This window comes from Esox lucius, chromosome 17 (assembly GCF_011004845.1).
Source record: "Esox lucius isolate fEsoLuc1 chromosome 17, fEsoLuc1.pri, whole genome shotgun sequence".
In the NCBI taxonomy this organism is placed as follows: Eukaryota; Metazoa; Chordata; class Actinopteri; order Esociformes; family Esocidae; genus Esox; species Esox lucius.
In genome coordinates, this window is record NC_047585.1 from 13658383 (window position 1) to 13677395 (window position 19013).

The following is a 19013-nucleotide window of genomic DNA, read 5'->3' on the forward strand; positions in this document are numbered from 1 at the left end:
AATTAGTATATCCAATAAACTCAAAAATTAGTGAATGATAGTAATATTTTGGCAGCAGATGTTATTGTGTGGTACAAAATACCTTTCTAGGTTGCAACTGCCCAGAGGGTCCCACAATACACACTGAGTTTACATAATTCACTCAGAATGCTGCTTTATTTTCAGAAAAGACCTGGGAAGATTAACTGCCTTGATTCATTAGGTTTCACTGCCTTACTCGTGGACACAATAGCATAATTTCACTGTACAGGCCCTGGATTCAATCCAGCAACCTTCGGGTTACTAGTTAAAGGCTCTAACCACAAGGTTATATCTTGAGAACCCTGAAGGTATGGAATGCCAAGGTCATTGGCTGACCGTTGGGAGCACAAGGCTAGCGGCTGGTTGGAAACAGGGGTTGATTTGGCTGTTAGCTGCAGGAGGAGGGTGTGGCATGACAAACTCTTTTAGGGACTGCCTTAGAACTAACAGGCAGGCTGTGACCGGATAGCTCCATGCCAATGATAGAAAGGCTTTGCTGGGAGAAAGTTTTGACTGTAGTTATATAGTATATGCATATATACTAAACATAGTATAACATTTTAATCTAAAAATTCTAAACCGTAAGTTTAGTCAAAAACACATTACAATTTTTGTTCCTGTAAAAATCAAGTCTTGCTAATTTAATTTGATTTTAATGGAAATTTGACACGAAGAAATAGAGTGGTTGTTGACTTGGATGCAATATATTTAAACTGAGTATTTCATTTGTTCAATGTGTGTGACTAAAATGACAGCCAACCTGTTTTCAATATTTGTTTGTGAAAGAGGTTACTGGAATTTGAAACTATTTAGGCTATGAAGTAACTGAATTTCCTTCTGGAAAATCAATAAATTGAATGAAATGATAAACAATTATTAAATTACCCTATTCAGAGAATAAACAAAAAATTTTCCCATTCATTCATATAATTCGTTTATTTCATTAATTTCTCTGCTGGGACATGATTCATGTAACGTTGAGCTCACTATTCATCTGCATTTCCCATTTCTCCAACTCCTACATATGACTGCCATCTGCTGGTATACACAGTTATATCTGACATCCAACTGAGTCACTCAGGTCCTCCTGCCTTCTTTTTAAAGAAATTGTTTGCAGGCATTTCATGCTTTATTGGACTGGAAAATGGTGGCATACAGTACACAGTAGGTTGAGTTGAAATCCAGTATAGGCTGCTGGACCATCTTAGGCCACTTGATTTTCTTATACAATAGTATAGCCTACACAGTAAAGATAAAACAACTAGATTACAAAGATGATAAAAGTTCTGGCATACATTAAACAATGATCTACGTGTTGCATACTTATAAAAAACTTTATTAGACTATGATCCTTATCTTTTATACTAATAAACAAACTACATTCATCTATGATCCTTGTCTTATATACTAATAAACAAACTACATTAAACAATGATCCATGTCTTATATACTAATAAACAAACTACATTTAACAATGATCCATGTCTTATATACTAATAAACAAACTACATTAAACAATGATCCAAGTCTTATATACTAATAAACTAACTACATTAAACAATGATCCATGTCTTATATACTAATTAACAATCTACATTAAACAATGATCCATGTCTTATATACTAATTAACAATCTACATTAAACTATGATCCATGTCTTACATACTAATAGTCAAACTACAATATACTATGATCCATGTCTTATATACTAATAATCAATCTACAATATACTATGATCCATGTCTTATATACTAATAACCAAAGTACAATATACTATGATCCATGTCTTATATACTAATAGTCAAACTACAATATACTATGATCCATGTCTTATATACTAATAATCAATCTACAATATACTATGATCCATGTCTTATATACTAATAACCAAAGTACAATATACTATGATCCATGTCTTATATACTAATAGCTAAACTACAATATACTATGATCCATGTCTTATATACTAATAACCAAACTACAATATACTATGATCCATGTCTTATATACTAATAATCAAACTACAATATACTATGATCCATGTCTTATATACTAATAATCAAACTACAATATACTATGATCCATGTCTTATATACTAATAACCAAACTACAATATACTATGATCCATGTCTTATATACTAATAATCAAACTACAATATACTATGATCCATGTCTTATATACTAATAATCAAACTACAATATACTATGATCCATGTCTTATATACTAATAGCCAAACTACAATATACTATGATCCATGTCTTATATACTAATAACCCAACTACAATATACTATGATCCATGCCTCATATAATAATATACAAACTGATATTGGGCATAATAGTGAATTCCATATTCTTTAGGAATTCGTAATCGGGTATGCTCCTGAACAAGTAGCCATTCAATTAAGCCAACCCCCCCCCCCCCAACCCCCGCAAGCCCCCCCCCCCCACCCCCCCCCCACCACCCCCCGAGACATACACCTTTTCTGAACCTAAATAATGACTTTTAAGATATTCACGAGAATATTTGGTTTCGTACCCAGACTCGTATGTAGCTACAGCCGTCTCTGTTCGTAGCTCGTCGGCTGATCAGCTGCCTCATGCCATCATTCAGTGTATATGGGACCAGGAGCAGGTGCCTTTTTGGCCAACTGGCCGTCCGGACCACAGTGCGTGTTAGCTCATGGGCCTGGGTACCTACTTTTTACAGTACTTGGACAGTTGGTAACACGTGACCGTATTCAACAAGTCTCGCAGCAACCTGTCTGCAATACTTCACAACTACCAGCCTGCGTAATGCAACGTTATCCCTCAAAGCCCCTCGTTAACTTGCAATGGTACAAACGCTATTTAACAGATTTGCCTTTAACACTACATTTCACACACCCACCCACGCACACGCTCACACTCTCACAGCTATAGGATAGGTCCATTGGCCCTTACCCAGAGCCCCCTCCTCCAAAGTAGTGTAGGTCTTTCACTGTGAAATGTAAACAGTAAACAGGACAGAGCTTCCTGAGTGTGTGTGAGAATGCGTTTCTGTGTATCTGTGTGTGTGTGTGTGTGTGTGTGAATGGGCCCATGCAGAGCCTTCTAGCCCAGCTGTCGCTGCCACATCCCAAGACTGAAGAGCCTGAGCGAGACACATGCTGGAAGGCGGCTGTGCGCTATCCCCTCCTCCCCCCAGGCCTCCCATCCAGCCCCTGGCTTCCTTCCTCCTCTTTGTTCAGGCTTCAGGGCAGACTTGGTCAAGCTGAGCACACAGACCAACGCATATGAATGGGTGCTCTCGTCCTTATTAGACTCCCTTTGCCAAAACCCACCACATGTGCTATGACTCTCCCACCAAACCATATTTTACTTTCAGTTTTGCATTGATTTTCACACCCCAGTTGTTTCCCAGATGAGGATTTGTCAGATCTGGGGTTTGGAAAACACCTAAATGCATTAACCTCTATTCAGCTTAACCAAACAGGTCGAGAGGATGATGGAATAAAGTAAAGGACAAGATTTTAAAAAAAAACTAATAATAACTACTGTTGTGTTAATTATGTTTATAATTTGTGTGGTATTCTTTCTAGCTCTGACTTTTATTGATTAGAGTGTATTTATTACTATTGAGTTATGTGCTCTGACTAACTTCTCAAATCTTACGCATTAATTACAAATCACTCTGGATAAGAGAGTTTGCTAAATGAATAAACTGTTAACTGTAGCGTTGCATTTTAACTCTCAAATCGAACATTTCGTTTAGAATTGTGTTATGCTTTATTATTTGGGTGTGTTGTCATGTAATCCTTTCTTCTTGTTATGTATTTTGTATTACTTTAGATTTGACTGAAGAGGGGGATTTCAAAGTGTTGCCCTAACCTGGTTTTAAAGTTGACACTCACCATGACTGTGTCCTGTCTAAATAGTTATATCACTCATTGGAGTCTTTCATTTCCCAAACCACCAATCAGTCCTGATAGGTAGGGTCAGCAGATGCTGACAGGAAAACTGTTGAAAGCATGAAGTCATTGTAAAACATTTCCCATGTGTGAGTAATGGATAGTGTGTTTGAACTCAATGCTCACATATTTTGTATCCATGGAGTGAAAACATGTCAGAACAGGCTCTTTCCTTTGTTTATCCTCCTGCTACCCTCCCCAAAAAAGTAAAACATACTATGACTCCCGCCCAAATTCCAGTTGTGAGATGTAGTGTTGTGAGGGGTGGTGAAAAGACTTGGGTTTCAGTGTGAGAAAGAGGGTGAGCGCCATTACTACATACCACAGATGGACATCCATAGGTACTTATCCATGGGCCTGGCCTATTTGTTAGACTGGAGCAAGTGTATTGAAGGGGAAGCTTTGTCAGTGTGAAAAATAAAACGCCTCTGTGATTGGTTTCTATTGACAATATATTACTAGTCATCATTTTAAGGATCTTTATCAGAACATATGCTTATGTGCGTGTAAACTAAACAGCAAAATATTTTCTGACAAAACTATACCCAAGTGTATTGAGGACTTGATAAGCTGAGAAGCTTCCCCTTCAATACATTTGCTTCAGCCTAACAAAAAGGCTAGGCCTCATTGACTAGCTATGTGTCTGGGTGCCCTAACCGTGAGAACTGTAAAAAACACTAGGCGCATTTCTTGTGGGCATTACACAAAACCTCCCCGACCTTCACAAAGAGCTCCACCTCTCTGTTTGCTGATAGCACGAGAGGTGGTAGAAAGGCAGGGGGCGGGTTGGGCTGAATGACATGGCGTTGATGCTGCCGCTGTTCGCTGACCCTAGAAATGCAGGCGCAGCCCCCAGTGTGAAGTACTTTTGTGTTGGCAGATCTCAAAGACGCAGGGAACCAGTGAAGGGTTGGAGGGGCGGGGGGGGTTACCGGTCAGGGGGTGGTTTAACGCTATTCTGTTGAGAGCCAAAGTCCACTCTCGACCAGGACGCATGCTTCATAGAAGGATTAAGAAGACTGTTTTGTAATGGCTGCATTTGCATACCTCTAGGGGGTGTTAACCTTTGACACCTCTCAGGCACTACTGACAAGCCCCCTCACTCAGTATCGGAGCGTTTCCATAATTGAAAAGATAATATCCCGCAAAGACAAAAAAAATAAAAAATAGATGCAAGTTGTTTTATTTGAAATTTGTAATAATTATGCTTAATCATTCCCGATTAAATGAATCAGTGTGTTCATGTTTCCGAAACCGACCACTGATGACATATATATACTGTTTGCCTCTATGTGTTCAAACAAGTGAGAATGACCGGACCTCCATGAGTTTATGATGAGTTGTGGCATGTATGAATCATGTAATTTATGCGTTCTAGTGTGATTACTGACAGTGTGAATTCCAATAGCGGTGTCCAAAAGGCATCATAATAGACCAGTAACCACTTAACTTGTTAATGCATTTTTACCCAACCACGTTCACTTTGTCTGTTGTATGATTAATGTCCATGTATGATAACACAAGACAAGACAATGACTGTCTTCTTCAGTTGATTTTTCGGTATCTTTGTGAGGAAGGGTGTCTGTGTTTGGCTCTTAGCTCAAGGGGCTCTCCTGTCCAAGTACACGCAGCTCCACAAAGAGGACTTGACTCTGAAATTCCTTAAGATAGGAGTTGCTAGGTGATGCCATTGTTCAAGCCTTTTTTGTGTCCCCATATTCATACCCGAATTCCAAGGTTCTTTATGAAGACCGTCTCATTAGTAGTCATATATTCAAACCAGTCAACCCCCCCCCACTTGACCCCTCCCTTTCCTAGCGTGGGAAAGACCAGTTTGAAATAACAAGGATTTTGGAAGATGCTTCAAGCTATTCATCTGTCCAACAAGATGAGGACTGCAATTTTTTCAGAATTATAACAACCAGAATCAGGAAAAAGCTAGATTGCAATTTTCTCTTAAATTGAAATATAATAATTAAAGCAATCGCCATGAATAAGCAGATAAGAAACGTATACAGTCACAACACCCATTTAATTAACACTGTTCTGTGGTTTATTCTGTATGTGCATATGGCTCTGTATGGGTGTGTTTGTGTGTGTCTGCAAAACGTCCATTTATGCTTTTGGTGTGTTCATTAAATCATTTTTGAATCAACCCTGGTTCAATATTGCTCATTGACTCTAAAGGCAAAATGCTCTGGGAATGGTCTAGTCATTTCACTGAATACACATCCGCGCTGCACAGGTACGCTACTGTCTGATCACTTGACCCCACCCCTACTACATACCATATATGGAGGCCAACATTCCAGAGGCGGAGCACATGACGCCACCTGTTTCTCAATGGGACTTTCGGCTGAAGCAAGGGCAGTAGACCGTAGTGCTAACAGAAGTTCGGGAATATTACGAGAGCGGTGAAGAGAGGAATTTTCATCAAAGTTTAAGAAATGGATTCCCGACGTGTTAGTTTTTATTCTTTGTTTTTGTATGTATTTATTAACCATATATTTATTACTCTCCAAACAAAAGAGCGTAAGTACAACCATTTTCGTTTTAAAATTACATTAAACAGCTTTGCTTTGTGGCCCCACATGGTTGTGAGGTTTTATGAGCAGGGAGAATTGGGCTGTGACACGGCATTCTTGTAATATTATCTATTTTATGGTGTTAACTTTAACGTTTCTTTTCCGATGTAGTTTTTTTCCAGTTTAGTGTGTCTTTTACTAAGTAATATTTGTTCAATATGATATGAAACAATTGTTCATGTATGTAACATCGATGTTATTATCTTAATCCTTCTCATATACGGATGATGCAAAATTGCATAAAACCTGTCAAAAATAGAGCCTATTTTGACCTAGGACAAACGAAAAGAAAAATAATTCTGAAACATTATTCTCAATGTTTCTTCATTTGTTATGTGTCTTGAAGATTAAAAGTGAACTGTACATAACGTGTGTATATGCACACACAATTGTAAAGTTTCAACATTGGATACCTGATTTATATAAGCTATTGAAGAAATAAATAAAAGAAGAAATAATTGGAGCGTAGATTGTATTACTCTTACATAGGTTCTTATGGAGGATCCTAACATTTTTATTCAAACCCATTGTAGATTGGTTGAGAGTTATGGTTGAGAGTTGAGAGTTATGACATTCGCAAAGTGGATTTTTAGATACACATAATTTTACTTATGTGCCGCTATTGGTAGACAACATAGGGATTTAAGACACAAAATCTTTAACTTGGTTGTGTCATGCCTTGACATGTTCTCTTCAAATCAGTGTCTCTTCAAATCAGCGGGTGGCATTATATTATGTCTATTCTGTGAATCTAGTCTTAGCCATTTCTTGCCAACTATATAGATATTTGTATCTCAGAAACAAAGTGACTTTGATAATCCTGGTTTAGGCCTACTGGTTAAATGGTATTGCGTTTCCATTGCTTTCATCTTCAGTATGTTATAATTCCTAAGGCTTTATGCCAATTATGTTCTTAGGAAAGGCTCCTCGTGAATTTAGACTGTTTGCCAATGGTGGTCTGTGCTTGTCTTTCTGTAGAGGTGCTGCTGGATATGAAAGCTTCTGGAGGAGAGTTAGGCTGGTTGACCTGGCCATATGAAGAAGGGGTGAGTACATAATGATTCTGTACGTTGGCAGAGCAAGGTGCATGTACTGGCAGGGTTCTCTGCTTAATGGTATATTATTTCTTCTACTGGTACACAAACATTTGGCTAGATTCTAGATTCCAAGACACATGTTAAGTACATATGCTGTATGTATGTTAATCATCCTGTTTTGCATTCTTTATGGCAAACAAAATGCCATTCCAAATGTCAGACTGCCTTAAAATACCTTTATAAACCCTCTACAAGACATTTCCTTAAAGACATTTCCATTATTATAATCCCATAATAATCACAATTCACATTTCCTGTTGATGAAGGATTATTTTCCTGCTGTGGTAAAACGGCTGAAATTAAGATCCAGCGTCTGTATTTGATTTGAAAAGGTTTGTCCGGAGGAACATCAGCAAGCTATTCTTCTAGCTTTCATTCCTTTAAAATAGTTTTCTGGGAAAGATGGAATGAGTGGCAGCTCCCACAAGTTTGGCACAGTATGGCCTTTACTGGTTTTAAAGCGATCCTTTCATAATACAACTATGACTGTCATAAAAATGTCATGGTAAGAGCTGCATCTGAATTTACAGGCCTGAAGTACATTCCCTTACTGCAATTAGCCAACAGGTTGTTATCATTCCTACAGTATTCCACAAAACCCTTCTCTTTTTTACTAAGTGGTGATATAAATTTGGGAGGTTCCTGTCAGTCAGTGTGGAACATAAAACTGAGGGAAGGAGTAAGGAAAAGAGTCGGGTTGTGTGGGAGTGAGGCATCCCTCTATCTATAGCTGTGTGGTTGGCTGACTAAAAACAGCAGCAGGACGTGGTCAATCGCAGTGTGCTGGCTCTTTTTCTTCTGTGCCCGTGAAGTTTACGTATCCTCCAATGTATTGTATTGGATAGGAGTTCCATCTGGTTAGATCATCTCAAATAATCTCAATAAACCTCCATAAAACCAGTTGAAGTTTCACTTCAGGATTAGACGTTTTATAATTATGCACTTAGTCTCTGTCTTTGATCTACTAACTGGTTCGGATTGTCTCTTCTTTCTTATTTTCTGAATGTCTCTCTGTGGTCTGAAGTACACATGACAGAGTTGGGATGAATCACTCAGTGGGCACAATGAAATGTTTGTTAATGGAAGCCATCTGAGGTGTTGAATGAATTCATAATGATTATTCTTTTAAAGCCATGTGCTTAATTAATAGATGCCTTTAAATACTGCTACCAGGCAAGCGTTTCCCCCTTTAAGTGGCCCTAATTGCAGCCAATATTGCTGCCATGTCTTTTCCATGAGCTTATAAAAACCCTTTAACTGCCTCGAAGCCTGCTGTTCCACAGGCATATTTGTTTCAGTGTTATGTCTGTCTCGCACACGCGTAGTCACAGAGGCACCCACGTCTGTCGGTTGAAACCACACACGTAGCGAGGTCTGACTGCACATCGTGTCCAGACCAAACCCTTCCCGGGCGTGAGTGGGGAAAAAGCGTGGGTACTGAAAGCTCAGACAGTTTATAGGTTTCTCATCAGGCAAACAGTTGTTTTCACCAATAAAACCCCAACCGATACTTGACCAGAACGGAGAACGCCCTTTACGGTCTTTCTCTCCCTAACTCTGTTGTCTGTCGAGACGGTAAGCAATGCTCCGTACATTCGGCTAAATGGAACCTACGTCCTCCCCTCTGTTGCAGTGGGAGATTGTTCAGACGGTGGTGAACGGCTCCCTCCTCTACACCTACAGCGTGTGTAACATCGAGTCAGGCGAGCAGGACAACTGGCTCCGCACTACCTTCATCCAGCGGCGCCCGGAGGCCACCCGCGTCTCAGTGGAGCTGCGCTTCGTCGTCCGTGACTGCAACACCTTCGACGGCGCCTCCCTCGCCTGCAAAGAGACCTTCAACCTGCACATGTACGAGTCCGACGCCGACGTGGGCACAGCCTTCCGCAAGGGCCAGTTCCGTAAAGTGGCCACCATCGCCCCGGACGAAATCAGCCGCGGCACGCTCAAGGTCAACGTCGAGACGCGGCTGGTGGGCCCGCTGTCCAGAAAGGGCTTCTACCTCGCCTTTCAGGACATGGGGGCGTGCGTGGCGCTGCTGTCTGTGAGGGTGTACTACAAGACGTGCCCGGCCACCGTGAAGAGCCTGGCCGCCTTCCCGGAAACGGTGGCGGATGGCCTGAGGGAGGTCGAGGGGGCGTGCGTGAAGAACGCCGTGAGCCTGACCACACCGCGCATCTACTGCACCGCCGAGGGAGAATGGATGGTGCCCATGGGACAATGCCAATGCCGTGCGGGCTACGAAGCCGTCCGAGACTCCTGCCAAGGTAAGACAGAGCGGACTCCCCATACTGGTATCACCCTGCACAGCCAACAGCCTGCGGGTCATAGCGCTGATCCGACCCAGGTCTGAGTGTTCAATTTCCACAGCAGCTGTATTTAGAGAAGAACAGGGCCTAACCACTAGCCCAGTTGGGTTGGAGAAATGATTGCACAGGAATGCTAATTGTAGTCTTTTCAGTGATTCAAAAATAAATAAATAAATAATTCCTGCACCTAACAAACAAAAGTGGTGCATTTCTTTGGGCTAAATGGGTCAGGTATAAACAAGTCTTTGGACTTATAGAAATGTGTTAAGAGATAAAGTGTGGAAGGTATTTGGACATTTTTATGATTGTTCTATAGCTAACTGGCTCCATGTAACAGTGGGAGGTTTAGGATTGTAAAACTATTTCCAAATTGTATGTGGGAGAGGACCAGACAGAGGTACTGTGTGGGAGAATGTTGCAGAGATAAAATGTGAAAGATTTGTGGTTCTAGAACTCTCTTGGTAATCGGTCATACACAGTGGATGTTACCTGTTGCTGTTGGGCAACTCTCCACTCAGCTGTTATCTCAGGACTTAGGAATTAGGTGGGGCGAGGAGGATACACTTTTAGGGACAAAGACAAACTGAACAGAGAAATCTTTGGTTGCTTATAGGGACATAAAGGTATGAAATAATAGTTAGAAGAGGAATGTGGTTTGAGGATGTTGCAAGTTAATGTGAAATGTCCAGACTGTTTAAGCAGAGGGAACCGGTAGAATGAGAAACAAACTTTATTTATTTTTGGGTTCGAGAAAGCGACTACGCCTGGGACGTGGAAATGGGAAGTTTGCTCACATTGTTTGTATGGAAGTCGCTGTGTCTTTGGTATTCCGGGGTGTGGTGTGTTCAGCTATCGCTGGGGAAGCATAGGAGGCACAGCAGACAGGTTGCGATGTTACAGTATGCACAGTGGACCGAGGGGATTTCTGAAAGGAATTCTTTCACCCTCACGTCACCTCCTGCCCTGATTGACTAAGGAGAGACATGTGACTCGATGTGCCAACAGATGAGCACCTGAGAATGGTCCCACTTACACACAAGTGTGTGTGTGTGTGTGTCCGTAACCATGGTTGCGGTGAACCAGAGATTACAGGGATTGTGTGCCGTCACGCCCTTCTCTGCAAGGAAGGGTATACTGACTCAGTCTGTGGTTTATGACCGGACAATGTCTCCCTTGTTGAAGTTTTTGAGATCCTAGTCACCTTGGGTGGCAGGGCGACATGGGTTATCTACAGAATGGTATATAGGCTGTTAGCGTCCTGTAGGTCTGATAACCAGTCATAGCCTGACTTGTCGTTACCTTACTTCCTTTATCGAACAGATAAGACATTTTTTACACTTATCTTAAGGTTGAGAAAGTAGTCCGCCACAGTTTAAAGACTGACCAGGCGTACTTCAAAGGGGCTGGCGGTTCTAGGCGGAGGGACAAGGCCAAGCTCAAGAATGTTCCAACCCTTGGCAGAGGGAGACTTCTCCACCTGAAGCGGAAATAAGCAGGGAGCCCTACAGAGGAAAAGGGAATATTTTAATGGCAGGAAATAAGTCTGATTCCGAAGCCTGCTCTGCAACCTTTTGATCAGGATACAGGAAACAGGTTTTTGTCACCTTTTTGGAAAAAAAGGAAAGAAAATGACAGGGGTTATCGTACCGGAGTTACATAACGCCTGAGGCATTTACAAAAAAAGCAGAACTGTTGCCACAATGGTGATGGAGCTCTTGGCCAAATAGATGAGAAAAAAACTAAATTAAGGCTAACCCATAGAACATCTAGCAAGGTTGACATGACAAACCTTTTCAGTTGCTTATTGTAGTTTTACGACACTGAGTCATCATCTATTTCTGAGAAGTCAAGCCGAAACAGGTTCCTCTGGATGACTAAAGACTTATGATCTAATGACCCTCCAAAGAAGATCCTGTGGGAACTCGCGATTCGAGGGGAATTTTAAGGCCGGCTCACTCAAATAACCAGGAGGGAACTCTGTGTGAAGTCTTAAAGGGAGGGAGTTAGAGTTCAGCGGACAGTTGCCGGCACAAGTGGTTGGTTAGTTGTATGCGTGGGACCGCCGGGTGCTTAGTTAGGTGTGGAGTGTAATTAAGTCAAAGGGATTACCGTAGAGCAGTGGGACAGCTGTTCAAGGATGGCATGGCCTGTTTCATCCGGTCGTTACCACGCACAACCAGCTCCCTAATCCCAGGTCCTACTCATTAGAACAATGGGCCAACACAGAGCGCAAAATCAGATTACATTTACTGACGTGTCACTGTCACCGGAACTCCATTCCTTTTCCTGATTTTTTTTTTTTTAAAGAGAACTGTCACGTCCAGGGACCAACCAGAACCGTGGGATTATTTGGGTCCCGTAGGGGCTTGGGGGGTGTACACCCTAAACGCATTTCAAATAACAAACGGCGCGGACACACAAGTAACACCGGACATTTCTGTCAAGTGCTTCGTCGTCCGCTCAAGTTACCCTTCGCCGAGATTCCGGCATTCTCCGGGGCGATCTGGAACAGGCTCTCTCCTGCCACTGATATATATGAATGCAGCGCACATGCCAACGTTTTAGGGCTTGAATGATTAAGCCCAACATATTTATGGCACCACTCAGTCCAGTCCCGTTCACAATGGATGAATAGGGGTGGGGGGGGCACTTTGATACCGGACAGGGGTCCTGCTGCTCCGTCTCCGGATAAAATAGGCCGGCCTCCTTTTCTTATGCGCAAGGAGCCCCGCACGCCCCCACGCTCTCCAACCGACTCCCCAGAGGGAACTTCTGTCGGCACTTTAGACCCTAACCCCTCCCCCCACCCTTCCACCCATTCATCCCGACCCCCCCCCCCACCACCACCCCCGATAGGACTCAAAACCCAATCCCATTCTTCTATTGTGGGCCTGGTTGTAATGTAGTGGTCCTTCTGCCATGGTGGTTAAGCCACAGGCCACCCTCTCCACCTAACAGGCCAGATGAAAGGCCGGTCCCCTGGGGTGAATCGGGAATAAAGGGTGAGAGAGGAGATGGCTCAAAGCAGCCATTCTTACAAGTTCCTAAAGTAAACAGTCTTCATTCCCATCAACCCCCCCCCCCACACACACAGAATGCTCAGCATTTACCCAGTCCACAGTGGGTTGAAGTAGTGAGTGCACACATTTTTATACTCTTTCGTATCTCCCCCGTGCTTCCTTCCCCACTTCTCCATTCTTGTCATTTGCCACCGGAGGAAGGAAGCAAAGCTTCAAACTTGCAGTCCTTGTATCCTGCCCCCCCCCCCAAACACACACACACACACAAACTTTAGAGCACATTACCCAAAAAGTTGGAATGGACGTTTTTTTCTTTTCTTCTTTCTTCTATATCCTACAGATTAGTAGAAAAACCCTAGTAGTAACCATATTTCTATTTCCTGTAAGTGACTCTTCAAACAATAACCACATCTGTCTTCAGTGTTGATTACAGTTCAAAGGAGAAAGGGAGGGCCGTGTAATTATCTGCTGTGTTTAGTGTTTCGCTGCCATCCGGTTCACCGTCAGTGCGAATTGAGAATGGAACTTGAGGCGAACGGGACAAGTGGAGGCAAACCGTCGGGGGGGGGGAAATTCCATTCTTTTCAGATACAAAGCCTCAGTGATTATAGTTCAACCACAGCCGGCGTCCCTTGCCAAGCCCCTGGGGACCGACAGATAGTTTTATTGTATTGTAACCGAATCGCTCCCTTCCCAAGGTCTGTGCTGATAATACTGTAACTTAAAGGCTGCCTCCTGCCTCTTTCAGCGTGTGCGCCAGGCTCCTTTAAGGCTTCTGTCTCGTCCGAGGCCTGTGAAGTCTGTCCTGAGAACACGGAGCCGTCCGCATCCGGCGCCACCCTGTGTCCCTGTATGGAAGGGTTCTACCGCTCCCCTTCAGACCCTCTAACGTCCGCCTGCTCTGGTAAGAACCCTGTTCTCACAAAGATGACCTTTCCTTCGAATATTTCAACCGAACTGCGGTCACTTTCAACCATAAGTGGACTTTATACCGTCGTTATGATTGATGGTGGGATCTGAGCAATGTTTGTAATGCGTGCTGTGTTGGAGTGTCTCTCTAGAAAATAAATATACATAATCTGTGTTGTCCTGGCTGTAGCTCCGCCCAGCGCCCCTCGTGACCTGGCTTCCACCACCCTATCAGCGGAGGGTCGGCTGCAGCTGTCCTGGAGGCCCCCGCTGGAGACGGGAGGCCGTAGAGACATCCGCTACAGCGTGGCATGCGAGCGCTGCGCCGACTCCCTGTGCTCACCCTGCGGAGAGAAGATCCGCTTCGAGCCCGGCCACTCGGACCTCCAGGGCACCGAGGTGACTGTTGGCGACCTGGAGCCCCACCTCAACTACACGTTCACCGTGGAGGCCCACAGCGGAGTGTCGCGCTACAGCAGCCTGAGACCCAGCAGCTCCATCACCACTGCCCTGCATTTCACCGACCCGCCCAAGGTGATCGACATCCACCTGGATGAGCGGAGCCCCACCGGCCTGGCTCTGTCCTGGTCCCTGTCCCGCCGGGCCCCGTCCCACGTCAACTACCGCTACGAACTCATGTACCGGAGAAAGGTGGGAGCGACTGTCAGACTTCACCCCCTCGCTACAATTACTCGGCGTCGTTCTTGTGGAGAATACAATGGCCTGTGCTGATCATCTGGGAGATGAATCTCCTCTTGGGTACTCATGCGTTCTGTTTCTCTTTCTGTTTCTGTGTCTCTCTCTCAGGATGATGACAGTGAGCGAGATGTCACTACTTACACGGTCCTGGTTCTGGAGAAGAGCTCGGTGCAGATCAGTGACCTCTCGCCTGGAAAGGCGTACATGTTCCGGGTTCAGGCTCTGAGCCCGGAGGGAACCCCGGGGAGTTACAGCCCGGAACACGAGTTCAGGACCTTGCCCATGGGTAAGTGTGGCCCCTGGTAACCAGTCGGTTCACATTTTTGTTGACATTTCAAGCGCTTCCCGGTTCATACGCTTGTTACCACGCTGTGTTTGTCTCTGACATCCAGTGGGTTTTGACTGTGAGTGTACACTGATCTGACCGTGTCATCTGTGGCTGTATTTCAGCTGAGCCTCAGGTCCAGAACAACTCCACGGTGGTCATGGGAGCTGTAGTTGGCGGAGGAGTCATGCTGCTTGTCGTTGTAGCCATTCTACTCCTACACAAACGGTTAGAACCCGCTAATCCAGTTACATCAATACTAAGATGTAGTTTGCATTTGGTATTTGAGTGGCAAATTAGAATGACAATATAATGCCACATTAGCTGTGAGTTCAACTTTTTAAATATTCCAGTACTAGCCAGGGCAGCTATTTAAAAACTCACTGTTACTGACACAGAAGACTGCCTGTAATAATTTGGTTTTAATAGCATAAAAGAAGTTACGTTGTGTCTGTAGATTTGTTATCCTAGTAATAGTAATATCTGTAATACTAATGAGCGATCTTCCCTCCCAGGAGACAGAACGTCCGTCAGAGACAGCGATCTGAAGACCCCTACTTCTCCAGCACTGGTAAGAGTCACAGCACCTTAAATATGGACCTGTGTGTCCTGCATCTCAACTGCCTTCGCTAACCACCTTTCACAATTCTTTAGATCAACTGAAGCCTCTGAAGACATATGTTGACCCTCACATGTACGAGGACCCCAACACCGCTATCCTCAAGTTTGCCAGTGAGATTAATCCAAGTCTGGTCACCAAGCAAAAAGTGATCGGAGCAGGTAAACGTCAAAACCTTAAACTGTATTATTTTGAGAAGATCCCTCAGACCCCCACCCCCCTGTTGCTGTACTGGTCTTGATCGTTGGCATGTTTCGGTTCCTCAGGGGAATTTGGGGAGGTGTACCGCGGTGTCTTGAAAGTCCCGGGCAGAGGGGAGGTGGCCGTGGCCATTAAGACGTTGAAGCCGGGTTACACGGAGAAGCAGAGGCAGGATTTCCTGAGTGAAGCCAGCATCATGGGCCAGTTCTCCCACCAGAACATCATTCGCCTGGAGGGAGTCATCACCAAGTGTGAGTCCCTGCACTGTGACCCAGTGTCCCAAACGACAGCCTAGGCCCTATGTATTTCATTATTTATGCCTAGATCCATATAGGCCCTGGTTAAGAGTAATGCACTTAAAGGAATATGGTGCCATTCGAAACTCAGCCACTGAGTGCTTCACATGATAGCTGAGTGATTATAATTAAATATGGTACTAATATACTATTATCTCTTTTCTATCTTGCCACTTGTTGTCCAGATAATTAAATATGCCTTTTGGTCGCTTTCTCCTTCAAGCAGTCAAACATGCCATGATTGTGACGGAATACATGGAGAACGGCGCCCTGGACAACTACCTGAAGGACCACGACGGGGAGTTGTCCTCGTACCAGCTGGTGGGCATGCTGCGTGGCATCGCGGCGGGCATGAAGTACCTCTCCGACATGAGCTACGTGCACCGGGATCTGGCTGCCCGCAACGTCCTGGTCAACAGCAACTTGGAGTGCAAAGTGTCCGACTTCGGCCTGTCCCGCGTACTGGAGGACGACCCTGAGGGAACCTACACCACCAGCGTGAGTCAGACCTATAAAACACCACCGTTAATGAGTGGATGGGAACCGGTGGGGGGTGTTACGCTAGCGGGTGGCTGAGCCCCTTCTGAATGGTGTTTTAGTGTAAAGGAAACCGTTTACTCATTCTCATGACTCGCTCTTGTCCTTTCAGGGAGGGAAGATCCCCATTCGCTGGACAGCCCCTGAGGCCATCGCCTACAGGAAGTTCACGTCGGCCAGTGATGTGTGGAGCTTCGGCATCGTCATGTGGGAGGTCATGGCCTTCGGGGAACGACCCTACTGGGACATGAGCAACCATGAGGTATGCCCCCGCACTTCGTCCGTCACGTCGCTTCCTCTCTCCCCACCTCAGGGAAATGACGGGCAGCTGTTTGGATAAATACAGGCCTTCTGGGTAGTTATCCTGCTTTAAACAACCCAAATAGGGCCCTGAAGCCAAGTATTTCCCACAGTGTTCATGTGATGAGGACAAGACAAGAGTCACTTGTCCTAGGTGAATAGAGACTAAACCCTTTCTCCCTCAGGTGATGAAGGCAATCAACGAGGCCTTCCGGCTGCCCGCGCCCATGGACTGTCCATCCGCTGTGTACCAGCTGATGCTGCAATGTTGGCTGCAAGACCGCTCCAAGCGACCCCGGTTCTCAGACATCATGAACATTCTGGAAAAATTGCTCCGAAGCCCGGAGTCTCTGAAAACCATCGCCGACTTCGATCCCCGGTAAGATGACCGTCGAGCGTACGTGACGGTTTGATCACGTAGCGCAAACCCAGCGTTTACTTAGCAGCATCTGTCCTCACAGGGTTTCCATCCGCCTGCCGAGCACCAGCGGCTGCGACGGCTCCCCCTTCAGGTCGGTGCCGGAATGGCTGGAGTCCATCAAGATGAGCCAGTACACCGAGAGCTTCGCCTGCGCTGGAATCACAAACATGGAGCAGGTGCTGGCCATGAGGAATGAGTAAGTTCTTTTGGACACATGTCACCACCAGCACTGTTAGACAGGCCTTAGTCTGCTACGTTGGAACGGGCTGAAGAAATATTTGGATCTTTGTTAGGCAGTTGTTGTCCGGTATGCTACACTCTCATCTATGGAATGCCACACTCTCATTGACTGAATGAAACCCTCCCCAAACCCCCTCTCATTCCCCCCATTCCATTCCTCTCCGACACACCCTCCATAGAACCATTGTCTTTGGCTCCTTCTTAAAACGCACATTTCACTGCATCAAGTGGCGGATAAAATCATTTGTCTCCATGCGATCGATTGGTTTCAGTGAGGGAACGTTTTCCTAACAGCGACTGCCTCTTGTCTGTCTTCTCCCGCAGGGACATCAGGAACATCGGCGTGCGGTTACCAGGTCACATGAAGAGAATCGCCTACAGCATTGTCGGACTTAAAGACCAGACCAGCTCGCTCAGCGTTTGCAGCACAGCATTTGCAGTGTGAGGGCCCCCGGGCTGAGGTCACCCACAACCGGACTGCACTGAGCACCTAATTTCACTGTCTCATACACACAAACACACTGAATGGGGAAATGGATCAGGTTGGGTTGAACACGTTCGTACTAATGGGTACACTGGCCTTGACTGCTCAGTGGCTGAAGAGGAGTCTGGCAGCCATCCTACCAGAATAAAACTGAACAGAGACATCGAGATGTGACAATGGGGGGGAGGGAAATGTATATAAATGTAAATCACTCTATCAGCTATGTAAATAGATTGGCAGATGGGGAAACTACAGCTTTTGGGAGGAGCTGTGTGAGATCTGAGGAGCGAAAAGGACCACTCCACTTTATTTTTCTATTAACTGCAAGTCTGAAAAAGAAAGAGACCTTTAAGCCAAGGCACTTGGAGACCGGGGCTACCTCATCAAGCACTCACTTATTCCACCAGTGACTTCTGGACTCTTACTAGTTAGGTTTAAAATAACCAATGAATGAGAATGCATATCTAATGAAATGAAAGATGTGTTCGTCTTTGGAAATTATTCCTCTCAGGGCAGGAGATTAGATACTCTTTAGAATTATTTTAGATTTTTGTACTGTAGGTTCCATTCTGTTTGCAATCCATCTGCTATACTTTTCTCATAAATTTTTTATGTATTTTTCTATAGTTTACAGTTGGCTCCAACTATTCTTAAAGCAAACTTTCCATTATTTAATATTTATTTTGTACTTCATATTTATTTTATTTGTTTAATGAAAAAGACTGATCTGGCACATGTTTGGAAAAGTGAAAAAATGTATTTCAGTCCAATAAAATCAGTGTTGCCTTGTAACTGAATAACTGAATTTAATAAACTAGCAGAAATGCATGTTTGTCACATAACACTCATGACTATTATCTAAATTAGATATTACAAATAGAGGCAAGAATGTTTGTTTGAAATAAATCAGTTTAAGTGTGATTTTCCTCGACACCCACCCTCCAGTTGGCATCAACAGTCAGCTTCAATGTCAGCTGGTGACTGTATCATGGTAGTCTGGA

General features: G+C 44.3%; 1 protein-coding gene across 2 annotated transcripts; it reads left to right on the forward strand.

Annotated features, from left to right (window-relative positions):
• The first annotated feature begins 6328 nt into the window (after positions 1 to 6328).
• epha2a (eph receptor A2 a) lies at positions 6329 to 18856 on the forward strand. 2 transcript variants are annotated; one of them, XM_010896097.4, is made up of 15 exons: positions 6329 to 6502; positions 7534 to 7601; positions 9286 to 9919; positions 13730 to 13885; positions 14081 to 14541; positions 14698 to 14875; positions 15040 to 15142; positions 15430 to 15485; positions 15569 to 15694; positions 15800 to 15985; positions 16254 to 16528; positions 16680 to 16829; positions 17053 to 17246; positions 17329 to 17484; positions 17853 to 18856. In XM_010896097.4, the coding sequence occupies exons 1-15, from the start codon at positions 6418 to 6420 to the stop codon at positions 17971 to 17973; spliced, it is 2949 nt and encodes a 982-aa protein (XP_010894399.1). In that variant the 5' UTR covers positions 6329 to 6417; the 3' UTR covers positions 17974 to 18856. The 2 variants fall into 2 exon arrangements, with proteins under 2 accessions (XP_010894399.1, XP_010894400.1); XM_010896098.4 differs by having other exon boundaries at positions 16257 to 16528.
• Positions 18857 to 19013: the final 157 nt, after the last annotated feature.